The sequence below is a fragment of the Lactuca serriola genome, chromosome 3 (assembly GCF_051521515.1).
Source record: "Lactuca serriola cultivar US96UC23 chromosome 3, Lser_US96UC23_V15, whole genome shotgun sequence".
In the NCBI taxonomy this organism is placed as follows: domain Eukaryota; kingdom Viridiplantae; phylum Streptophyta; class Magnoliopsida; order Asterales; family Asteraceae; genus Lactuca; species Lactuca serriola.
The window spans coordinates 100299373-100326813 of record NC_136410.1 but is presented as its reverse complement, the minus strand read 5'-3'; the positions used below and the strand labels follow the sequence as shown (position 1 = coordinate 100326813).

The following is a 27441-nucleotide window of genomic DNA, read 5'->3' as shown; positions in this document are numbered from 1 at the left end:
ACTTTGGTAGCATCCCTTTCATGTGACCGGAAGTCAGCGATCTCCTGGGGAGTTGCAGGGGTCTCATCAATTTCCTTAAGCTCCTTGTCAAGGACATATTCTTTGTCCTGGTAGCGGGTAATAATCCTGATGTTTCTTATACATTCATTCACTACTAGAAAACAACCCTTTAATGACGCGCAAACAATGACACCCACTGATAGAGGACGCACATTTGTACGTGCCCTAAAAAATAATGTCAGTTTCGGAAAATTTGAAGGATAGAGGACGCGTATTTGTGCGTACCCTAAAATTAGTGTCCAATAAAAAAAATTACAAACATGGAAGGCGCTTTTATTTTAAGTGTGTGTCGTCTGCAGATGTCGATTTCTAATTTTTACTCAAATGCATGTTTCTTATTACGCTATTAATTTCTAGGGTTTTTTTTTGAAGAACATCTGAACACTCACTCACACGTTACGTTCTCTCTATAATCGATTCGCCGCCGACAACCTCGAACTCACTTCTTCCCCTTCTCCGACGATCTTAAGTAAATAGAGAACATTTCAGAGCTTATCAGTAGAATAGGAAACTAGGGAGAAGGAGGGGAATGGAAAAGTACAAAATCCACTCTCTTCTTGCCCCTCTTGTCTCTCTCTTTTATTCTCTTATATCTCCTTTCAATCCATGTCTCTGTCTCTGCGTTCCTCATCCACATCCACTGCCTCCAACCCTCACTGCCAGAGCCGACAAAGAAGATGAAGAAATGCATTTCCTAACTTCTATCCATTTGGGTGTGAGTTGAGAAAGGCAAAAACTAGGGCAAATGAAACGTATTGGGTTCTAATGAGATGCAGGGATACATTGAGATGGTAGTCACATTGGGGTATTACTACCGTGAACCAGATCGATTTGCCACAACATCCCAAAACTCTCATGTGAGAGAATCGATGAACTAGGGTTTCTCGTTCACAAAATCTCACCTCACGCTCTTATAGTTCTCTGTTTTTTGTGACTCGTTTCAAGGAGGCTCTTTTGCTAGTAACGATACGTTTTTCAGTTAATGCGTCTTAATGCTTATTTGAAGAGTTGAAGTGTACACTTCTACTCTTCAATTTCATCATCAATTACTATTCCATTTCTACACTTTTACTCTTCAATTTCATGTTTTTTTTTGTTAGTTGTAACTGATTCTTGCTTTTGAAATTTTGAAGTACTCTCAAGGTTTGTCTAATTTGACTTTTTTATATCTTGTATACAGAAATTTGTGAAAGTTTATCAGTAATGGGAAAGAAAAGAAATAGATGAGGTCGGAGTCAAGATTCAGTATACAGATATTTGTGAAAGTTTATCTATCCAGTAAAAGACGATATTCAAGATTCTGTAAGTTGGCTTCTCCATTGAAGTGAAGTTTTATTGTTGCTTCTCATGGAGCTCTTAATAAATAGGCTTTGTTTTTTGGGGACGTGTAGAGAAAAAATTACCGTCCTTTACATCAAGACAAAGTAAAGACCCTGGCCTCTATTATCACACCAACTTTATGCCCATCAACACTTTCATCAAAATTCAGGGTTACTATTCTTTTGTTTGGTTTACCTGGATGTGGAAAGAGGACTGTTGTGAAGCATGTTGATTCTCAACTTGGGCTGCATGTGGTTGAGTATAGTTGTCATGATTTACTTGCATCTTCAGAGATGAAGGGTTCTTCCATGTTGGCTCAAGCTTTCAATGCAGCTCGTAGGTATTTACAACCATTATGATGTGAAATGATCTACTTTCTTGTTATGTGTTTCATAGTAATAATTAATTCTTGATAATATGTGTATGACTGTGTTTGTGTTATTGCAGATATGCACCAACTATTCTTCTGCTGCACCATTTTGATGCTTTCAACAATTTGAGCTCTAATGATGGTTCACAAAATGATCAAGTTGGTATGAATTCTGAAGTTGAATATGTCATTAGGGAATTCACCGAGCCATTTAGACAAGATGATGATTATGAAGATGAAGAAGAAGAAGCAGAGGTTGATGTTTTGAGATGATGATTTCTGCCATAAAAATATGTGAATTATCCATTGGTTGCTCACTGTTTTACTCTCATTATACAACATATGAACACGATTAATACCCATCCTATGCTGCTAGTTGTAGCTGCTGATAACTCTGAAGGGTTGCCACCTACAATTAGGCGTTCTTTCAGCCATGAAATGAAAATCGGAGGTTTAACCGAAGACCGGAGAGTGGAAATGCTGTCCCAATCACTTCACCTTATCCCTGAATTGGTTCCAGATGTAAGTAACAATAAGAATAAAAATATTTTACTGTATACATATATTTATCTTAAAATCTAATGAATGATGTATGCTCCTTGCAGACTTGTACAGAGGATGTTGTAAAAGATATGATCTGGTTTCGTGCCAAGGAATATTAGGGCTTTAGTTGCTGATGCTAGTTCAAGTTTGATTCCTATTAATGGCAGTAGCTTTGACAAGTTGGGTACCAACAAAGAATTCATGGTCAAAGCTTTGGAGCAGTCAAAAAAAAAGGAATGCATCGACTTTGGGGACTCCCAAGGTGTGTAAAATAAAAAATGGTTGGTGGCATTACATCTATTCTACAGGGTACTAAGTTTGAGTTGTTTGTGTGTGTAGGTCTCTAATGTTAAGTAGGAGGATGTTGGTGGGCTGGAAGATGTGAAAAAATCTATTTTTGATACAGTTCAGGTACATACTACATAGGAATGGAATAAGTTATGACATATTGGTAATGCATTTACAGCTCCCCCTTCTGCATAAAGATTTGTTTTCATCTAGGCTACGTAAGCGCTCTGGAATTCTTCTCTACGGTCCTCCTGGTACAGGGAAAGTATGTTAGTGTTTTATCATCTTATAATCATTTATTTTGTGATTGATAGCCTCTAGGACAGCTTTCATAAATGGGAACGCGAACAATCCTGACTGACAAAGGAACTCTTTTCCAATTGCGAGAGCATTGAATGGCAGGTATGTATCTGAAATACAAGACAAATTAAGAAAGATGAAATCTGTTTTGAGTTCTGAAAATGGATTTTTGTGATAGGGAAGGTAGATGATCTGGAAAAGACTATTTTTGTAGCTGCTAGAGACCATTCTTTGTATGGTATAAAACAAGTGGAGCTTGAAAAGCGAAGGAAGTGGACCACCACTTCTCCGATTCAAGTACAATACAAATCTTTTAATTTATTACTTTGGTAAATATGGATATGAGTCTTATTTTCTATGTGTGGTATGTAACCACTAACCAATCAGGTGGGAAATATTAAGAAAGCAGTGACTGTGACCGAAAGCAGTTCAAACTTTGGTGGGATGCGCCAAGAATTAATGCGGATGCCAAAGTCTCATCAACAGCAGGATAAGGACATGACCAGAACCAGATCATATGCTGTTGTAGATAATGATGATTTTATTTCTTCAGAATTAGACCCACATATGCTTCTCATCAGGTATGCTTTTGCTTTTATAATTTCTTTAGATATATCATTTTAAAGATTGTCTTGTCTTGCTTACTAGCCCCAAATGAATTGTTTTTTATACTCATATTTTATTGATAGATATACCTAAAAAAGCAGGTCCAATGGGTTGATCTAGCATACCTTTACCAACTGTTTATAACCTCTTAAATTGTTTTTTGAACCAAAAAAACGAGCATGGGTGATGATGTATTTTTATTATAGCATCCTACTTTCGTTCCTTTGTGTTATAATTTTTTTTTAAAATTTTTTTACCACAATGTCATCCAAATGGAAAACATTTAGGTCCTAATAAGAAGCTGAATGTACAATGCTAAAGATGAATAAGAAAAAAAAAGCTCAAAGTCGATTGTGTTAATGATAATAAAAATTGAAATATTAAATCTGTATTTGTGGATAATATGTAATTGTTGTATGTATGGTACAACAGACAACAAGACGAGGAGTTAGATGAACTAAGTGCAAGTGTAGAAAGGATCGGATCTGTTGGGCTCACCATACATGCCAGACTCCTTTCACAGGTGCATATCTACTTTATGCATGGACATCGTGATCTTCTTCTTCATCACACTTCACAGTTGACATAGATATATAGATAGATATTTTATTTGATCACCAAAAATAAGCTTAGTTGTTTGTTTCCCATTTCAGGAGAAAATTATAGGGGATTTGGGTTCAGAAATGGAAAGTACATCTAATCGTCTTGATTTTTTTCAGGTTAGTCTTCTCTCATTTCATGATGTGTTTGATACTACATAATAGGTGATAGATGGGACAAGACTGGACCTCACCGAATAAATAATAATTAATAGAAGATAGCTTACTTGTACTACTTTGACGTCCATTGAGACTAGACAAAAAAGTTTGCAATCTTTTCTTTTGTCCAACCCAAAAATTGAGCCCATTATGTTTGGATAACCAGAATCATATATGTCTCTCCGCTCATCCATTATAATAATACCTAAGAAGCAGAACCAAACCTTTCTTTCTTAATCTCGGGTAGGTTTTTCCTATTTTTTTAATTGCTTACTGTCATATGCTTTACTTTTTTCATTTAACATGTGCAGTGGTTAATTTGTTTGTGTTTGATATAGTTTTATTGTCATTATATATAACAAGTGAGTTGTCCTGTTTGAATCTGAAGTTTATTATTGATACGAAATAGGGATTTCATCATTCATATACCAGACTCAAAATTATTAAGAAAGTGAAAACTGCATGACTTTTTTTTCTTAGGTTCTGTCTTTAGACTCTGAAGTGTTTGATTTGTTGCGTATGTGGAGGGTCATAATCTTTTTATCAGAACACAATGTCAATTGATTGAGAGTTTTTATAACAAGGTCTTATCTTTTTGTTAAGCATAGTTCTTAAGTCCTGAAAGCACCATCAAGAATTCGAGCACCACGAGAGATCTACATAGCAATATTGCGTAGACACAGGTTGGACTAATGAGATAGAAATTGCAATTTTTTGTCACTCCCAACCAAAAAGGTAGAACAAGTTGGGAAATTTTCTCTCTCTGTGCAAATGACATGAATGCCCTTCTCATTATCTCATGGAAAATAGAGCTAAAGAGCTTGTCCAGTGCCATCCCTTGTAACAAATGCAGACTAGGTGTTTGTTGTCTTTCTGTGTGTGTGTGTGTGTTCTTGTAACAAGGATGTTTGTATGTAAGAAAGCCTTGTTTTCTACTTTGTGGTAAGTTGTGTTACTTGTGTTACTTGTGTGTGCATTATTAGGTCAATGAAATACACACTTATATAATATAGCCTTACCAGATTAAGGGGTTGTTTCTATTTCTTTTGACTGACCGAGCTTAATCTAGACACATGCATAACATAACAGATTAAACCAAAAAAACCTGGTTTAATCTATTCTGATACACACTCTTTACCTATTTGTTTTTCTACTTTTTTTCTCACGTTAAAATTGATGAATATTATTTGTTAGATTGCAAGGGTAAAATGGTGATTGAAATGTTGTATAACATATCTCATTATATGAGTGGTGATTCTTGATTTTGGTTGCAGATGACGTTCATAGTTGCATTCTGTCAAGCAGTTAGTAGGAAGATGAATACAGGCTGCAATATTGTTTTCGACTGAAATTTCAAAGTAGGATCTCTCAGTCTTTGATGAGAGCCATGCCATGGAGATGGATGGAGAATGATATAGAGGTATGTGTGTACATAATTTCTTCCCATCTCTCCTTTCCTTTGTTAAAAGATTTTTTTTTCTCTCATATTTTTGGAACCCATTGTATTAACTAATGCCCCTTTAGTAGTAGCAGTAGTAATAGTAGTAGGGGTATAGTTTTCATTGTTGTTGGCCAAACCTAACCAAATCAAAGCCTAAGACTGAGGTGGGGTGGGGGAATTATGTAAATACTACTAGTCGTTTTAGTGTGTAAATGCATGCAGAACAATGTTGTGTTACAATACATGATATCTTTGTTATTGTAACCTGTTTTCAATTGGCTTTCTTCCACATGATGAAATAGTAATAGTTAGGAGAGGGTTTTTATTTTTAATTTTGAAAATTTGATCATCAACAAGAACAAGGCTGTCTTGAAAGTGTTATTTCATCAAATTGCAGAAAATAGCAATGTACTTGAAATATGGAGCTTGAAACTTAAAAAAGCTTACAAGTTTTGATTGGTGGATTGATTCTTTTTGAGGCTTATTCTACATGAAGTGGTTATCAGGATATATCATACTTGATAAGCTTTGTTCAAAGTTTTATAGGATTATAGTACACTAAAAAATGTCAATGGCTAACTTTTTGGGATTTTTCAGTTAAAATTGTGCAGAAGCATTTCTTATGCTGCAGTTGCCGCTCATGTAGATCAGACTAGCAGGAGGAAATTAGCACTTTTCCAGGTTCCTTTGTTACTAGGCATTGGGGAAGAAGATACAGCCCTGACTAAGGCAACTGAAAGTGGCGATACTGATCTTGTTTATCTTGTTCTCTTTCATATATGGCAGAAGGTATTTATTGTTTTCTAATTTGATTAATTATAAAATAATGGTAAAATTAAGTTCTCACAGTATTGGCTTGTATAGAGACCAACATTGGAATTATTTGGAATGATACAAGCTAGACCTATTGCACGCGATCTAATCATACGAGACTCAAGATATCATATTTTGGCATGGCTAGAAGCTTTTGAGGAAACGAGACTCAAGAAAAAGTAAACACACAGAGAGTTGTTGGCACATACTAAGCTAGATGATGCAATTGTATATAAATGAGTTCATTTTTTTATAACATTTACTCACTTTTGGAATAACTATTTGTATTTGACATATTAGTGAAATGAATAATCTTTGTTATTTATGGTATTTTATTTTGTATTATGAGATTTTTAATGTATTATTTAATTTGAATATTAGTAAATCTATAAATAATATTTTTTTTTAAACATTTAAAATTATGATACGCAAAAATGTGTGTCGTCTTCATTTATGACATGGCCTTTCTTGACAGGGGCTTTCTTGATATGCATTGCGTGTCATTAACACGCGCGTCGTAAGGTTACGACACGCGAATGCGAGTCGTCTTCCTTTATGACAATGCCTTCCTTGATACGCATTGCGTGTCGTAATCGCGTGTCGTAATTGCACGTCATAAATGATCGTCGTAATGTGCGTCGTCTCTCTCTATGACAGGGCCTTCCTTGACGTGCATTTGCGCGTCGTCTGAGCCTTTTACGACGCGCAATGAGCATCGTAAAAGGCTGTTTTTCTAGTAGTGATTTAAGTTGGTTCCATCAAAAGTGACTTTCCCACACAAGTTCATAAGGGTAAAGGAGCCATTAGGATTAGAGCCAGAAGCAGCGTTGTTTGAAGACATCTAAAAGAAGAGAACAAGATTAGTTTAGATATTAAAAGAGTCCTTAATAAAACACCCAAATGTAATATTAAGTCTAGGATCCAATCACAATATATTATAACTTAGAAGAGGTATGCCGTAATCCAAGCTATAACATATTTGAATGGTAAGTGAATGACGATTCACCAATTTCCACAATGAAAACCAAAATGTAAATATTAGGTTTTTAATTGGTTCTTAGAAATTCCTAGATTCTTTTGAGATTCAATGAACTTTTTAAAGGCATGTTTCAATCTCGAGAGTTCCCTCCAAGTTTTGTGACTGGGATACCGAAGATCACAAAATGAGGTGTGAAGTAACCATGCAAATCACTTGGTACCCTTAATGTTTATCAGTCAATTGATGTGCCGGTAAACCACACACGCTCCACCGATACTATGATAAACCTTAAGTATAAGTTAGTGTGCCGGTTAACCGCACACGCTCCACCGACGACTTAAACAAAGTGTAAAGTTTAATTTCATGGATGAGCACCTTATTCACATTTTTTCTAAAGTAACTAAGATTGGTAATTTAATAAAAGCATTTAGTTACTTTATAATATTCATCATACTTTTAATGAGAATTTATAAGTCTTTGTCCTACCCGTTCGGCTAACGACCCTCCACCGATCAAGGATGCGGTGGGTGAGAGTGGACACCCATGTGAGGGATACTTTTTAATCATGTAATACACGTTCGCATATGAGGTAAGGTTTTAAAAAAGTGGGTTTAGAAGCCAACCCTTGTGAATACTCTATCCGTTTCTGATTATTTTTTCCCATGTGAGGGATACTTTTTAATCAACGACTTTATGAATACTCTATCTGATTTTTTTTCCATAGCGTAAACCCTAAAAACTAAACTATGTTTCAGTTGCATCATGTCTATTGATAAAATCTAGACTACTAATCAACATAGTCAATCTCCCGAGTTCCAGCTAGGACTTGACTCTTTTGTCAAGAGATCCATGTCAAATATAGATAGTAATGGTGAAACCCGATGTCTGAGTGAGGAATATGATAACCTTTACTTCATGGATCCGATAACAATGAGACGTCATGTATGTATACATGGTTTCAGTCAGTCATACGAAATGTTGACATATCACGGTAAACCTTTACTTCATCCAGTTGTTAGTCGAACTCGAATGATGATTTTGTACAGTTGTTAGTGGAAGTCGAAACTAAGTTAGTGGATGTCGAAACCAAGTTATATCATCGTTGTACAATTTCTTCCCTTGACTTTTTTGCAAAGCTTATGCATATCATGGTAAAAAAAACAAGTGGACTGATAGTTCATTTAATTAACTCCTTGAGTTGTTGAATTTAGCATTTCCACAAGACAACAAGATTCCCCGTTTATATTATCTGGCCAAAAAGAAACTAAAGAATATAGGTTTGGGCTATGAGCCAATACATGTATGAAAAAACTACTATTTCTCTTTGGGTAGTAACACAAGTCATTGTAGATTTATCCCGTTTGTAAAGAGATTCGGTGTATTGATAAAAAAAACCAAGGTTAAGAAGGTTGCTCATAAGGTGTTACAGTACTTTCCAATGACCCCTAGACTACAATGTTTGTATTGTTCAAGGTATGCTTCCAAAAATATAATTTGGGATAGTACCGGGAGATCAGAAGATGGTGTGATGCGTCATCCCCTTGAAGGAAAATCTTGGAAAATTTTGATGTAGATTACATTGACTTCTCGAGTAAACCTTGAAACATACGACTAGGGATTGCAACTGACGACTTTAATCCTTTTGGTAACATGTGTAATCCACATAGAACATGGCTGACTGTGCTCACCACATACAATATGCCACTATGGCTTTATATCAAAGAGTCATCATTCATGTTAGCCTTGTTGATTCTCGTCCGTAAGGCACCTGGAAAGGACATGGATGTTTTCCTTAGGCCGTTAGTGGCAGAGCTTAATTTTTTGTGGTACGTAGGCATACATATTAAATACGCAGTGACAAAAACATTTTCATAATGAAAGTTATGTTGTTATGGACAATAAATGAATTTTGAGCTTGTTGTAATTTATCATGTTGGATCGAGCAATGGTATAGAGCATGCCCGACTTCCAATGAACACACTCCCTTGTTCAATCTAAGAAATATATATATGTTTATGTCAGTCATCGTTGGTTCTTAGACGTTAATGATCTATTAAGGATAAGTTTGGAACTTAACGAGAAACCTGATACAAGACCCACTCCGATAAACTTTACTAATGAAGCCATACAAGAGCTACTAGGTCGTCTATTACTTTGTAAATCGGGAAAAACATCCTAAGATTGTAAAGGAAACGATAGGTCGACACAGATTCGAGTTGAACTAGTCGAAACGTAGCATATTTTTGAAGCTCAAGTATTAGTCTTCTTTGTAGATGAAGCACAACATAGATGTGATGTTTTAGGTTCCCATATCTACAATTGGATTGGTGTGGAAAGATAATATCAAGAAGATAATCATGTAAACACTGATGAACATAATCATGTGAGTAAACTTTGATGATTAGATGGATAGAAACAACATATTACATGAAGAACACTCATGAACGGGGAAAGACCACATGAAAACTCTCTCTAGTCTAAAGTCTACATATGTGCACTCATACATAAATGACTACTCACGTCCACTTTATATACTAGGGGAGGGAATATACTCTCATACAAAGGAATATTGTACCATAGTAAAACACTCATCTTTCCTCTTCATCAAAACCAAATTACGATTTCGGTGTCTCCTCATCCTCCGGGGTATCTAAGAAGAAGAAGATCTTGAAGGAAACAAGCACTCCTCTCCTCCTACTGAAGATACCTTGATAGATGATCAAGATAGCAAAGCTTAAGGCACTCCAGTTGATGATTCCAACTCCTAGAGCCAAATGATGATGAAAATGAAGATGATAGAAAATCCGAAAGTTCCATCTCAGACACATGATCCTCATATTAGAATGTTGTAGATCTCTTTTCCTTGTTGGAACTACGAGATAACATTGCCTCGGCCAACTCCAAAGTCAGTAAACTTGACCTGAAAGTCGCAGGCATTGACACGAAACTCGATCAGAAAGCAGCAAATATTGACGCCAAGCTCGAGCTCATCCTCAAATTTGTTTTCGTGATCCAAGCTGCTGCTCCCTCAGAACTTGACCAAGTCAATCAGGTAGACTAAGTCATTTCACTTCGTATCAAGCGCACTATTAAAGAAGTTGAGAAAAAGTACAATGACAGTCTCGAAAAACATATCTCCACCACCACCATCATGCTTAAAATCCATGACGATAGGATTAATGCTACCAATGAACACATTAAGAAGACTCATGTTCTTCATGAGAAACAGATTCAACAACTTGAGAATGAGATTCATCAAAAAGATTCCATGAACATGGTCACGCAAGAGGTGCTCATTAAGCTCATCCGTTAAACCAGGAATATTGTGGATTTTTCGAACCACAAATTTAATTCGATGCTTGTCATTCTTGATGAAACCTTTACCCACCTCAATGCTCAAGCTCCTACAACCACGACATATGACGCACTCACCAAGTACTTAATATATGTTTTCAACGAGTGTTTGAAATATTGGAGGAAATAAAGTTTGAGTCTATACTTGCATTAGAGGTGGGCCTTCCCATGCTAAATAGGGAGAAAGAAGAACAATTCAATGGAAACCCATCTTGTACTATGCACTCCGAGATGAATCTACTGATAAGGAAGTTGTAGAAATGGAAGTTATGGAAACTGAAGAGGTTGAAGATGATGAAGATCTGGTTGAAAATGTGATCTTAGGACTTCAAGTCATCCGAGAACAACCTGTCAAAGTCCTTTCGGAAGAAGAAAAGATGAAATGGTCCTCGGTTTCTTGGCCATCATCTTTAGCAAAAGTGTTCACACAGAGCCAAGACTTGGTGAAGCTCAAAACCAAGGTCACAATTGATGCTTTATGAGCCACTCAATCAATGCCTCCTCCAATTCATGCTCTGAGGATCATTTAAATTGATGAAGATTCTTCCACCCAGAAATCTGATGAAATCCCTGAAGAGCCTCTGATGCCTCCCCCATCCGAACTATTTATCATGGAATCTAGTCATCAAATTATCTCCTCCATTTATGAAAGATGTGACAAATTCAAAGACATAGGCAAGAAGATAGACACAAGTTCGGACAACCCAATAAAGTCATTTAGAAAGTCCAAGGGCTGGTCCCAGGAACAAGTTGATCAAGAATCGGAAGAAAGCATCTGGATTCACGCTCTCAAAGACAACCAAAATCCGATGTTGGGCATTTCTCCTATCTTTCAAGAATGAATCGGTCATGCCATACATTTCATGCCCTTCATGTATTTTGATCTTCCAACTCAAGATGTTGATCAACTCGACTTGCCAATCTCTCCATATGGTCGCTTCTACATCAAGTCGGCAGCTCTTCATCCAAATGATGATCCTCAAACTATCATCCTAACTGAACATGAGAGATTGAGCACTTTTTATTCTACTAATGAACGAACCCAAAAGGAAGTGTGGTCTCAGAAAAGAATCACCAAGATAGTTTGTTATGGTAGAAAAGTCCAAAGCATGTTTGATGTGGATTGTCTCCTATACTAATAAAATATTTCCTGGAACAAAGAATCTATCATCACAATCACTGATGCAGACTTTCCTTCGATAAATCCAAATGTCATTCTTGTCATCGTTCCTCACCTCCGAGACGTCAATCAAACGATTCAAGCATGGGAGCCTACAACTCAGCTACCTATTTCTTGAAGGACTACATCGCTGAGTTCCGCCGATCAGATGTAGAGTTTTCTCATCTCTTTGAAACAGAAAAATTCTTAGCCAAAATCACTACCGAACTCCCTGAATCTCAGATTTTAGCTGATGAACACCGGGGAGAGGAGCTTGATGCAGAAAATGTGAGTTTTCATAATCATATTGAACCTTTAGATTGAAAACCACACGGCTTGCTTAAATATGAAAAAGTTAAGTCTTACATAAGTGATTATCATATTTTTGTCATATCTTAAATGAAAATTTTAAACAAACGATATTATGAAAAGTAGAACTAGCTGGATATCAAAATCTCTAAAAATAATTTGTAATCTAGCGAATATTATACCGTTTATTCAGATTAGTAGGGCCTTGTACATATAAGGAACGCACAATGGAGTTGCAGAAGTAGTTTACAATAATTGTTAGTACATGCCATCTTGAAGTTGGTTAAATACAGAGAACCGTACTTAACTTTTCAATGATTGCTTTAACTCCGTACATGAGGTCCTCCTGGATTCATGTTACCATTAATAAAATTCATGTTACCTTTAAAATCCAGTTTCTTGATTTTGTGTTCTATAAAAAAGCATAAGGCTGATATGCCAGCCGTTGATGGTTTTAAATATCATCAATATTTTACATGTGTATTTTAGTTTGCATTATTATTACTTTTATATCATGCGTATTATACCTCAAATGGAATATATACCTATGGATACACCCATCACCACTGGATGTAATATAAAACTATATACGTAAGAAAATTTTGCAACATAAAGATCAGAATTTTGGGCAGGTGAAAGGTACCGTTGATGATTGGGGAGGCAACGCAAAAACATCACAGCTCATGATATATCCTTCTAAATAGTTTAATAAATGCCAATCTTTAACTTATGTCTCCTCCATCCTCGTTACTTCTTCCGTCCCTATAAATATTCTTCTTCTTTCTTTAGCAAGCTTAATTAACATCATCTGATCCTTGAATTTTATTTTACTTCGATCAACAAAATTATCAACATGGGAGCCCCATCATCTATAAATCATTTCAGATCCATAAGTTTGCCTTCTAGGTTAACCCACCCATCTTGCACTAAGACCGAGAAGAAAATAAATGAGCTGAGAGCGTCGGGAAAATTGGTGGGTTCGTTTGAAAGCATTCAAAGTAGTTTAGTTGGTTTGGCAGAGTTGCATGTTTTCGTGAATGAGTTTGTCCAGGCTCCAAAGACCCAACAAGCCCTTTCTCACCACCAAAATGAAACCCTTGTCGAAGCTGCCTTAGAGTGGTCCATTGGGTTTCTAGACACATGTAGCACCCTTATAGACATGATCATGTTAATGAAGGAAAACGTGAACGCCCTTCAAATGGCCTTACGGAGGAAAGGTAGCGATTCAACAGTTGCTAGTAAAATTGCAGCGTATCTATGCTTCCGGAAAATGGCAAAGAAGGTTGTAACCAAGAGCCTCAGGACACTAAAACATCTAGAAAAGAAAATATGTTCATTTCTTTTTGTAGATATTGATCACCATGTGGCATTGGTTTCCAAAGTTCTTAAAGAAACTAATGCACTTACTATCTCCTTGTTCAAATCCATTTTCATCATTGTGTCAACCAAGCCTAAGCGTGATAACGGGGTTCAACTGATATCAAAGTTGTTGTCCAAGCGTACATCCACACACAAACATGATCAATTGGTCCTCACCGAGGTTGAAACCATTGAATTGACTCTCACGTTGCTCCACAAGAATGTGCGCAATGGTGAAACCAAAGATGTTGATGTGGAAGTGACACTAAGGAGATTGCAAATTCTTGATATGGGTCTTGAAGGATTGAAGGTTGGTTTAGATCACCTTTTCAGGAGACTAATCCATAGTAGAGTTTCCCTTCTCAATATCTTAGTTTGTTAGACATCCATAGTTTTCATACACCAGTTACGCATGTTTTAGAGGCATTTTCTGGTTTTTGTAACATGTGCATGGACTTTTTGAACTATATATAATATCAACAATACGATCTCATTTTTGTTTGTCACTAGTATCTCTTTATTATTCCTAAATTGGCTGCAAGTAATAGATATGTTTAAAAGAAAATTTTCTTGTTTTATATGATAGTAAGCATAAATATCCATTGTGGCTAAAGAGAGAGGAGCTAAGGAGGCACCAAAAATTACAAATAGGATGAGAGGGGAAAAGATCTATCAATATGTTTATCCTAATATCTTATCTTTTATATATCTCATTTATACCCCTTCCACTTCGTTCTTTCCTCTTCTGTTAGGTGTTCATAACATTCACTCCACATACCAACAATTTTATTTTTTTCACCCTTCAGCTCTTCGATTGAGCCAAAATTTCACCGCCAAAAAAGTCCCAATTGTGACCTCCCCATTAGCGACGACCTCCTAATTAGCTACCCCGCCCCATGATCAACGACCTCCCCAAGCTTCTTCAAGTGAGGTTTTCTTCTTCTTTCTTCTCAGTTTTTCTGCTTTTTCTTTTCCTTTTCTCTTCTCCCCACTAAAAACTCGAATTTTCAGAGTTTCTTTACTGAAATTTCCAGCTTTACTGTCAGGATTTGAAGCTCCCTACCGAAAAATCTCGAAATTTGGAACATCAACCATCTCCTCCGCCATATTACACCTCCACAGGTTCTTCATCATCTTTTTAATTTTAATTTTGTATGTGGAATGTATATTCTATATATATATGTGTATAATGTATGTATATATGTGTTTTTAAGTGTATTATTTATGTGATTAATGTATGTATATGTGTATGTGTATATGTAAGTACATATATGTATTTGTGTATTTGTATATGTATCATCTATGTATATATGGGTTTTTCTATGTGTATTATGTATGTATTTATGTATTTGTATGCGTATTATGTGTCTATATGTGTATTTGTATGCATAGACATTGATTTGTAATGGAAAAGTATGAAACTAGATGTAGGATGCTATAAAGGAAAAAATGAGCATGCCCTTAATTTGTAAAGCACAATGCTAGTACGGAAAAAATGAGCATGCCTTACTTTGTAAAGTATAATGCTATAATGATCATGACCTTTATTTCTAAACTACATGGGTTTAATAGGTGTTTACTTGTATGAAAATTTGAAATTACAATGTTATAATGGAAAAAACGATAAAAAAAATAGTTTGTGTATTTGTAAGCAATTTGGAAAGTGCAATGCTATAATGGAATGTGTTTTTGTATGTGTATGAAATATGTGTATTTGTATGTAAATGTATGTATGTATTGATTGGAACATCACTTAACTTTCAAGGATTTATTTGGAAAGTACAATGCTATAAAGGAAAAAATGAAGAGAAAAAAGTAGGATTCTATCATGGGAAAAAACAAATGCCTTAAATAAGAAAAATATTGTAAAGTAGAATACTCTAATAGGATAAAATATGATACTATAGATATATATATATATATATATATATATATATATATATATATATATATATATATATATATTTAACATCCCAAAAATCGAGACCAAATTTTTTTGTTTTAATTTATATTACTTGTAAGATTGTTAAGGAAAAACAGTACTGATATAACATCAAACCACAAAACCGTAATTACATGTCTCAAAACAAAAATGTCAAATAGTATAATGTCAGAGTACAATCCCAGGGTTCTCAAATGCGGAAACATATGTGTGCGATGCGTTGCTACCCTGCTGGTTCCTTCCCTTTAGAAGAAGAGCTACCTGAAACCAAAACTGAAAACCGTAAGAACAAAGATTAGTGAGTTCCCCCATCATACCGCATACCATACAACCATACATACTGTCGGGCAGTTCTGGGGTGCCCGGCCTACCTGTGTCAAGCCATTCTGGGGTGCTGACCTACCTATGTCAAGCCATTATGGATGTTGACCTACCTGTGAAAGGCCATTCTAGGGTGCCTGCCTACCCTCTGGTCTATCTCACCTGGTCATGGGGACTATTTCACCCACTACTACTATCACATAACAATATATATCATAATCATGCTGTCAGACATGTCTGGGGTGTCCGACCTACCCTTCCGTCCTAACGACCGAATCGGGGACTATTCCCCTTCCTACTACCATTAGCACATAAAACATATCACACTGGCACATAGAACACTGCTAATAATGGAAACCAGTCAATTATCACATAGACAATCATCTCTATTGTAATCAACTACAAGTGGGTTGGCCTTGGTGCCTTAGACCCACTTTTAAAGGAAGGTAACTCACCTCCATGTCGTGTAGTGTCTGCACTGTCCTTGGTACGGAAATCAACTCTTCTCGACTCCTCAATCCCTTGAATGAACTGAGAATGAAGAAAAACCTCTGGATCTACTAGCTTCCGCTTGAACTCCCAAGATTCCTCATTCTCTTCCAACTTCAAATGCACAGAAAAGTCACCAAAAAGCTCAAGAACACTCAAAAGAGGCTTAGGGTTCGAGTTAGGGTTTTCTCTGGGTTGAGAGGAACAATGGAGGCTAGGTTGGGGCATTATAAGTTGTTTAAATAGGGTGCAAACCTCAAATATTAGGTTTTCATCCAGACAGTCCTACTAGTCGAGTCGGTCCCCCGACTCATCGAGTAGGTCACTTATCCTACCGATCCAAAGTCGAGTCTACTTGACGAGTTGGGCATCCGACTCGTCAAGTCCCAGAGCAAAACATGAGTTTACTTTAATTAAAATACATACCTGGAACCAGATGTTACAAATCTCCCCTACTTATTTTAGACTCCGTCCTCGAAGCCTGCTGTTGAATTCGAAAAAAGTTCGGGGTAGTGTTCCCTCATCTCGTCCTTCGGCTCCCATGTCCATTTTGAGCCCTTGCGGTGCTGCCATTCAACCTTCACCAGTTCCACCCTCTTGTTCATCAGATCCTTTGACTTCCTGTTGAGGTTCGCCACTGGACGCTCGATGTAGTTCATGCTATCATCCACCTGAATCTCTTCCAAAGGCACCATTGTCGAGTCGTCCACTAGGCATTTTCGCACCTAGGAGACGTGGAAAGTAGTGTGAATCTGACTGAGTTTGGCTGGCTGGTCCATCCTATATGCCACCTTGGCCACCCGGGCTATAACCCTGAAAGGTCCAATGTACCTGGGGCCCAACTTACCCTACTTCCTGAACCGAATGACGCCTTTCCAAGGCGATACCTTCAAGAGCACCATATCACCGACCTGAATTCCAGGTCTGAATGACGCTTGTCGGCATAACTTTTCTGCCGACTCTGAGCAGTCTGAAGCCTGCTCCGCACCTGCTGGATCGTCTCTATAGTCTTTAGTACCACTTCGGTACTCCCCATGACCCTCTGGCCAACCTCACCCCATCATATCGGGGTCCTACACTTCCTCCTGTACAACATCTCGAAGGGAGGTCGGTCGATACTCGTGTGATAGCTGTTATTATACGAAAACTCTACCAAAGGAAGGTAAGTATCCCAACTACCTCCAAAGTCTAAAACACACACCCACAACATATCCTATAGAGTTTGGATGGTTCGCTCACTCTGACCATCTGTCTGCGGGTGAAAAGCGGTGCTAAAGTGCAGACGAGTACGCATCTCGTCGTCAAACTTCTTCTAGAATTTGGAAGTGAACCGCACATCTCTGTCGGAAATCACCGAAACTGGCACTCCGTGCCGAGCGACTACCTCTATGATATAGATTTCGATCAAGTTTTCGGCCGAAATGCTCTCCAAAATCGGAATGAAATGGGCGCCCTTGGTCAACCGATCCACAATGTGTAACACCGTACCCATAAAAATTCAAGCCAATTAGAATTTTTAAAACATTTCAATCCATTAAACATTACAACTTGTTTTCAAATGTATCATATCAGAGTATCCCATAAACAAATTTATAAAAAGTGAGGAGCGATACGATCACGCCTTGGCCTTGCCCTGATCCCCTGAAGTACCTGAAACAATAAACTAAAAATGTAAGCCCGAAAGCTTAGTGAACATAATGCAACGGGTCCATAACTTTACAGACTGAATTACCCCCTGGGCCCACAGTGTGAGTCTGGATTGCCTTGCGGGCCCACAGCTCACATCTGGCTTGCCGTCGAGCCCACAATACGAGTCTCCTTTATCCCATAATTGGAATGCTCTCGGGTTTGTTGGATTATCGCACGAAGCAGTCTCACCTCAACCCATCCTACATAACATATCAACATATATGATAACCACTGAGCATTCAAATAATCATATAACACAGGTAGTCCTACAGATCTACCTAACTGGCATAACCACTGAGCATGTAAATAATCATATATCAACACAGGTAGTCCTATTGATCTACCTAACTAGCATAACCACTGAGCATGCAAATAATCATATATCAACATAGGTAGTCCTACCGATCTACCTAATTGGCACAACCACTGAGCATGCAACATTAACTTCATACTCAACATACTAACACTTCTAGGATAACATATTCAATGGGCCCGCCTTGGTTCCTTAGACCCTTTAGTATAGTGAGGATAACTCACTTCGCAAATGCCGACTCGGTAAGTAAACGGCAACTCTCGGACCACTGCCACAAACTCCACCACCTATTATCATAGTATAACCATACTTGTAAGTTCCCAACTCTTCAAGGTACCCCATAAATCAACTAGTCAACCCCTTGTCCAAGTCAAAGTCAACAGTCCATGTTGACCTTTATTCGTCGAGTACCCTTGGCTACTCGCTGAGTTCCTCGAGATATTCACTCACTCGTCGTGTCTCCGAAGTGACTCGTCGAGTTCACAAGGTTCCTGATCGAAACCTAAGGCCACTCGCTGAGTTTCCTTCTTGCAACTCGACAGGTTCACGCGTATTCCTCAATTTGGGGAAACACTAACCGACTCGCCGAGTTGTTCATCCAACTCGTCGGGTCTACGGTAATCTTCATCAGACTCACCGAGTTGTTTATCCAACTCGTCGAGTTCAATGTCTATCTTCATATGACTCGCCGAGTAGACTATGCGACTCGCCGAGTAGACTATGCGACTCGCCGAGTCTCTTCAGCCCCTTAACCATGCAGACACTTTTTAAGCCATACCAAGGCCCCAAATTGCAGATCCAACTTCCTTAGGCATACTTATCTCGTAAAGTTACAAAGTTTACATGCATGCAAGGCTTTAAGACCCTAAAATGGCACAACTAAGCTTGCAATGAAGTCACATCCTTGGGGGAGGGCTCATACTAAACAAGTCTGGTGGCTTTATGAATCTAGAAGCCTAGGGGAGTCCATATCTGAAGTTATAACCTCAGATCTTGACTTAAACACAATAACCCTTTCCTAAACTCATGCACAAAAGGGTTTAGGAGAAAATGATCCAAGGGAAAATGATCTAATACCTTCAAGGGATTCCTTTCTGATGAAGAATTTGAAACCCACCAATTCTTGCTTCAACTAGGTTGCTTCCCAAGTGATTTCTTCACCACAAACTTCCCTCCAAGCTTAAACCTCCAAAGAACAAACACACACTCATGTTAGGGCCTTTTTAGACTCTCAATGGATTGTAGAGAGGCCAAAGTAGGCTTGTGTTTCTTTAAATAGGGTGCAAAACCCCGGGATTTAGGGTTTCATCTGCCAGCTCCTACTCTTCGAGTCCCTTCTTGGACTCGGCGAGTAGGTCACTATAACACGTCGACCAACCCGCTGCTACTCGACGAGTAGGGCAAACAACTCGTCGAGTAGACCCAAAGACCAAAAAGGAATCAAACATAACTCAATACCTGAAAATTGGGGCGTTACACAATGACCCAAATCGAATCCATTCCCCGCATAGTCCTGGGAAGCTTCGTGATGAAATCCATAGTGATATCTTCCCATTTCCACAACGGAATATCCAACGGTTTGGTATTTCTGTGAGGCCTCTAGTGCTTGGCCTTGACCTTCTTGTAGGTCAGGTATCTCTCAACGAAGCAAGCGACATCCCTCTTCATGCATGGCCACTAATAATCAAGACGAAGATCCCTATACATCTACGTCGCCCCGGGATAGATAGAAAACTTGGATTTAAGCGCATCATCCATCAATACCTGACACACACCTCCATGATATGGGACTCACACTCACTCTTGCGATGTTCCTCCTTCATAGCTTGTTGATGGGCCTCTCGAATTCGCTCCAACAACGGGGTCACCACCGTCATCCTCAAACAAATATCTCTGATCGATGCCTCTTTGTGGCTAAGCGTATTGGCCACAACATTAGCCTTCGCCAGGTGGTAGAGGATCTCATAATCGTAATCCTTCACCACATCTAGCCATCGACGCTGCCTCATATTCAAATTTGGCTGAACCATGAGGTACCTTAAACTCTTATGGTCTGTGTAAATAGTACAACAAAACCCGTAGAGGTAATGACGCCAAATATTGAGGGCGAAAACAACTGCCCCTAACTCTAAGTCATGTGTCAGATAGTTCGCCTCATGAGGCTTCAGCTTCCTCGAAGCGTAGGCGATAACATGCCCCCTCTACATGAATACCGCACCCAAACCTGAGATGGACACATCGCAATACACCACAAAATCATCCACGCCCTCCGGCAGGGCTAAGATTGGCATCTCGCACAATCTCTACCTCACTGTCTCGAATGCAGCATGTTGCTCAGGCCCCCAGTGAAAGACCACGACTTTCCTTGTCAACCGGTTCAAGGGCACGACTATCTTGGAGGTCCTGACTGAATCTCCGATAATAACCTGCTAGTCCCAGGAAGCTCCGAATGTCAGATGGAGACGTCGGAACCTCCCACCTCATCACGGCCTCAACTTTAGCTGGGTCGACTGAAATTTCATTCTGGTTGACAAGGTGCCCAAGAAACTGCACCTCGTGCAACCAAAACTCACACTTGGAGAAAATGGCATACAAGCTCTCCCTCCTAAGAGTATCGAATACCTCTCGTAAGTGCTCCTCATGCTGCTCCTGTGTCTTGGAATAAACCAAGATGTCATGTATGAAAACTATCTCAAACCTATCTAACATCGGTCTGCACACGTGGTTCATGAGATCCATGAATGCGGCAGGAGCATTTGTAAGGCCGAAAGGCATCACCACGAACTCATAGTGACCATATCGCGTTTGAAAGGCAGTCTTCGGCACATCCTCCTCTTTGAACCTCATCTGATGATAACCAGAACGCATTTCGATCTTGGAGAACCAAGATGCTCCCTGAAGTTGGCCAAATAGATCATCAATCCTCGGGAGTGGGTAACGATTCTTCACCGTTACCTTATTTAGCTCCCGGTAATCTATACACATCCGATGCGACTCGTCCTTCTGCTTCACAAATAGAATCGGGGCTCCCCAGGGTGAACTGCTCGGTCTAATGAATTCCTTGTCTAATAGCTCCTGCAGCTGTGTAGACAACTCCTACATCTCAAGAAGAGCCAGCCGATACGGTGCCTTGGCTATCGGAGCCGCACCAGGGACTAGGTCGATCCTGAACTCTACCTGCCTCTCTAGAGGTATTCCAGGCAGCTCCTCTGGAAATACATCTGCGTACTCCCGTACCACGGACATGCCACTCACCGTCACCTCGCGCGTCTCCCGGGTATCCAAGACGTAGGCGACATACCCTGCGCACCCCTGCTGGAGGTAGCATCTAACTCTTGCTGCTGAACATAAAGCTGGTCCATGTTGTGGCCTCTCACCCTGAATCACCAACTCTTACCTACTTAGGGTCCTGACCCGGGCCAACTGTTGTGCGCATTCGATCATCGCCCCATTGGGGCTCAACTAATCTATGCCTATAATAACCTTGTTCCCCCGCAATGGTATGGGAACCAAGTCTACTAAGTAGCACTCCTCGAACAGCCTCAAAACACAATCCCTGAAAACCTTTGATGCTCGCACTGATTTGTCGTCCATAATCACAACCTCTAGAGGGCAATCTAACATGCCCGAAGACTCAGGGAACCTCTTGCTAAATGCAAGAGAGACAAATGATCGGGTAGCACCCGAATCTAACAACACCTGAAATGGGATACCGTTCACATGGAATGACCCTAGACAAAACATACAACATAATACATCAATGTCACAAGCGACATATAATAAAAGTTAGAGAGAAGAAACCACACCCGTCACCATATCGGGTGCGGTGCGTGCCTCCTCGGCTGTCAATTGGAAATATCAGCTCCTCACCACTAGAGCCTGTGACTTGACCTTCCGGCCATCCGTAACACATGTAGTCACTGGATTTGGCGTCACCATTGACGTTGCTGCTGCTGCTGTCAATTTGGGGCAGTTGGCCTTTTTATGGCCCCTCTGATTGCAATGAAAGCAAATCAGGTCTGACATCTGAACAGTGGGGGTAGGAGCAGTACAAACCCTGCCAAAGTGCCCCGTCTTTCCGAACTTGTAGCTGATGGGTTTTGAGCATTCTAACACTTCCTAAGTTTACATGCAACCCTAATAACCTTGGATCTATGTTTATCTAATTATCATGCAAAGTTGAATTCCAAGGTTATATTCCTATCTAGCATACATGGGGAACATTTTTATCTTGAATGAAAGATAGAATAACATACCTTGTTGTTGATTATGATCCTTGAAACCTTCTGAGCCTAGCACCCCAAGTGTGATGCCTCAAATGCTTCACACAACACCAAATGCAAAGAAGTAAACTTTGAGAGAATCTTACACTTGCAAAATTGGCTCTAGCCCTTGTGTTTCTTAGTGTAGCCGATTTTGGGGAGAACACCTTTGTTTATATAGTGTGTTGCATTAGGTAAACCCTAATGTAAGACAACTCTTCATTTCATGATCCATGGGTTAACTCCATGGAGTATCCTATGGGTGGAACCCAACTTGATAATCCATGGAGCCTCTTAGTCCACTATATAAGATATGGAAGATTTACATAATCTACCCATATATTTAATTAGTTTTCTTTTGATCACTTAATTAATTCTTGATCAAACTAATTAAATAATATTATTAATATATTAGAACTTGTAATATATTAATAAACCATAAGTGTTACTTTTCTCATTTTAGTTTATCCAATTGCATGGTGCCATGCAACCCAAATGGACCATGCTGGGTCGAGTCAAGTACATACTATAAATAGTTATGGACATAGACACCTTATCCAACAGTCTCCCACTTGGATAAGTCTAATAGCTATAACTTCAATACTTTAGGAACCGATCGGCAATCGTAGCTATTTCAAGGTCTCTCAGAACTGGGAAGATGTTGATACACCATTTAAGATAAGTGATCATATAATCCTCTATTCTAGATATCAGCCAGACAAATACATGGAACAATGTATTACTTATTTTCCAGCAGTCTGTTTCCCGATTTCCGATTTGTTTGACAAAGAACTTAATTGAACACATCAACTTAGTTCTGACCAGGCCAGGTACATAGGTCAAAACAAAATCATCGAGGGGCCTAGATATCAGCTTCTAATCCAAGAAGGAACAGATAAACTTCGACTCATATGTTTGCTCTACTACTTACTGAATTGTACATAAGAGCATGTTTTATAACATCGAGTTACCAATGCATTTTCGTACAATCAATGCATAACCAATTCATAGGTACAAATCATATCTCTAGGTTTGAAGACTTATATGATATTACCGTCTCACGATCACTCGAGATGAATTCCATGAAGTGATTCCAGTGAGCGTGGGTTAAGTCCAATGCTCGGAACTTATGAGCACTCATGAGTGTTGTAGCCATGTCCAACAACTTAGACCTCTGCAACCAATCATGACAGTGTTGATTCATACATACTTCCAACATATGACCGACTGTGGAGGTTCGAATAATATGATATACCAAACATAATTATTCTGGAAGTCAAAACATGCAAAAGAAATATAGTAAACGATCGACAAGAGATAGCAACACTTTACTCATAAATAAAACACCTTTTATTCATCATCTAATGTCAATTACACTTTACAAATTTCGAAAATTATCTAACTACTAAAACTAATATCATCCTTCAGCCCTATGCTCCGAGCATGCTTGAGATGCTTAACTCGAGTCAGTCCCTTCGTGAGGGGATCTGCTGGATTCTCATCCGATGATACCCTCTTCGACACGAGGAGTCCTTCTTCTATTCGATGTCTGATGAAATGGTATTTTCTATCGATGTGTTTGGATCTCCCGTGATCCTTTGGTTCCTTGGCTAAGGCAACTGCACTTTCACTATCATAGAAAATTTCCATTGTCTCCTTAATAGCTGGTACAACTCCAAGGTCTCCAATGAAATTCTTCAGCCATATCGCCTCCTTTGCTGCCTCGCTAGTTGCTATGTACTATGATTCACAAGTTGAATCAGCCACTGTCTCTTGTTTGGAACTCTTCCAAGAAATTGCTCCTCCGTTTAAGGTAAAGACCCAGCCTGACTGAGAGCGAAAATTATCCCTATCAGTCTGAAAGCTAGCATCACTATACCCTACAACTCTCAAGTCTTCACTCCCACCGAGGGTAAGGACCCAGTCCTTAGTCCTCCGTAGGTACTTGAGGATATTCTTTAATGCAGTCTAGTGTGTCTTGCCAGGGTTTCCCTGATACCTGCTAACCATGCTTAAGGCAAAGGCTACATCAGGTTGAGTACACGTCATAGTATACATGATCGATCCTACAGCCGAAGCATAAGGTATTCGAGTCATTTCTGCAATCTCAGCCTCAGTACTAGGGCTTTCTGTCTTACTCAATCTGGTGTTACTTTGGATGGGTAACTCTCCTTTCTTGGAGTTCTGCATGTTGAATCTCTTCAACACCTTATCCAAGTAGGTACTCTAACTAAGTCCAATTAGTCTATTACTTCGTTCTCTCAAGATCCTTATCCCCAGAATATAAGCAACTTCTCCTAGGTCCTTCATAGAGAAACACTTCCCAAGCTAGGACTTAACTTCTTGTAGAGTTGGGATGTCATTTCCTATGAGTAGTATGTCATCCACATACAATACCAAAAAGCTAACTATACTCCCACTAGCCTTGACATATACACAAGATTCATCTTCACTCCTAGAAAAGCCAATTTCTTTGACTTTCTCAAAAAAGCAAAGATTCCATCTGTGAGGTACTTTCTTTAATCCATAAATGGATTTCTCAAGCTTACACACTCTATTAGGGTACTCTGTATTAACAAAACCCTCTGGCTGACTCATGTAAACATCCTCAGCCAACATTCCATTAAGGAATGCGGTTTTGACATCCATTTGCCATATTTTATAGACATGAAATGCGGCTATGGCTAACAGAACCCTAATAGACTTAATCTTGGCCACTAGAGAAAAGGTTTCATCATAATCAACTCCTGGAGTTTGTGAGAAACCCTTCGCAACCAGTCGTGCTTATAAGTGTGTACATTACCATCCATGTCGGTCTTCTTCTTGAAGATCCATTTGCACCCTACAGTCTTACAACCTGGTACATTCTCAACCAAGTTCCAAACTTGATTGTCATACATGGACTTATCTCGCTGTCCATTGCCTCTTTCCACTTGGCTGACTTAGGGCCTGCCATGGCTTCCACGTAACTGTTAGGTTCATCTAGACCTATCAGTGTCTCATTACTGATAAGTGTATCACTTTCCGCAGTAATATGGAATCCATAGTAATGCTCAGGTGCATTCCTAACTCTCGTGGAATGCCTCAGAGGTACAGACTTGTCATTTAGCTCAAGAGGAGTTTCATCCTCAAGTTGAGTGCTAGGGTTTGAAGTTCCTTCACCACTTGACTCTTGAATTTCTTCAAGGTCAACATGCCTCCCACTGTTTCCTTGGCTTATGAACTCTCTCTCTCTCTCTCTCTCTCTCTCTCTCAAGACAGTCCTCCTAGCTACAAAGACCACATTTTCACTAGGTCTGTAGAAGAGGTAATCAAAGGATTGTTGTGGGTAGCCGATGAAAATACACCTTTCACTTCGAGGTTTGAGCTTATCATGAGTCTCGCATCTCATGAAAGCCTCGCAACCCCAAATCTTGATGTGGTCTAGTTTGGGTACTTTACCAGTCCACATCTCATGAGGAGTTTTCGCATCTTTCTTTGTAGGGGCCAGATTAAGGATATCGGTGGCAGTCTCTAAGGCATACCCCCAAAATGAGATTGGTAGTGAGGCTCTACTCATCATGGAACGAACCATATCCAACAAGGTTTGATTACGCCTCTCAGCTACAATATTCAACTACGGTGTCCTGGGAGGTGTCAATTGTGAGACAATCCCACATTCCCTAAGATAGTCAAGGAACTTTGAACTAAGATACTCACCACCTCGATCGGATCGAAGTATCTTAATGTTCCTGCCTAATTAATTCTCGACTTCCTGTTTAAATTCTTTAAAACTTTCAAAAGTCTCTGACTTATGCTTGATTAAGTAGACATATCCATATCTACTATAATCATCAGTGAAAGCCAAATGATAACGATTAGCATCCCTTGTGGCATGTTTGAAGGGTCCACACATCCGTGTGTACAAGATCCAACAAACCTTCACCCCTCTCAGAAGAACCTGTGAAGGGTGACTTTGTCATTTTTCCAAGTAAGCATGATTTGCAACTATCATCTGAATTTAGGTCAAATGACTCCAAGACTCCATCCTTTTGGAGTTGGCCTATGCATTTCTTACTTATATGTCCAAGACGACAATGCCATAGTGATGCTTTATCCAAGTTATTATCATTAACAGAATCAATACACAATAGATTATTTCCTAAGTTATCTACAGCAAATATAGTTTCATACACACCATCAAAAGGAAATTCTTTAAAATAAAGAACATTATTAAAGAAAGCATTAATCGGACCTACTTCATTAGCAAATGAAAAGGTGAAACCTTGTTTATACAATGTATGACAGGAAATAATATTTCTTGCCATTTCTGGCGAATAACAACATTTATTCAAATCTAAACTAAACCCACTACTTAGCGATAAAGTATAAACTCCAATCTTGGTGACAGGTAAAGCTTTCTTATTCCCCATGATCAAGTTTATTCTTCCATGCTCCACATTCTCACTTCTTCTTAATCCCTGCAAATCAGAACATATATGAATACCACAACCAGTATCAAGGACCCAAGAGTTAGAATGGGGTGAGTTATTAGATAAGATAGTGTAAATACCTGCATGGTTGGGTTTAACTTTCCCATCCTTCACATCTTGCTGGTACTTTAGGCAGTTCTGCTTCCAATGTGACTTTTCGTGGCAATAGAAGCATTCAGCCTCTTTTGGGTCAGAAGAAGGAGTGACGAAACCTTTCATGGTTCCACTTGAAGAAGAGCCATCAAGGGTCCTAGCCTTGGTACCCTTCAAAGAGCTCTTCCTCTTCTTCCCTTG

At 39.0% G+C, this 27441-nt stretch overlaps 1 protein-coding gene and 1 pseudogene across 1 annotated transcript; both read left to right on the top strand.

Moving 5' to 3' along the window:
• The first annotated feature begins 2092 nt into the window (after positions 1 to 2092).
• On the top strand, positions 2093 to 5594 carry LOC145095560 (syntaxin-61-like; annotated as a pseudogene).
• Positions 5595 to 13153: 7559 nt separating this feature from the next.
• LOC145095559 (uncharacterized) lies at positions 13154 to 14041 on the top strand. Its single transcript, XM_079033414.1, has one exon. It carries the CDS (start codon positions 13154 to 13156, stop codon positions 14039 to 14041), a length of 888 nt encoding a protein of 295 aa, XP_078889540.1.
• The last annotated feature ends 13400 nt before the right edge of the window (positions 14042 to 27441 follow it).

Coding starts and splice junctions, on each gene's coding strand:
- LOC145095559 (XM_079033414.1), top strand. CDS start 13,154: ATGGGAGCCCCATCATCTATAAATCATTTCAGATCCATAAGTTTGCCT.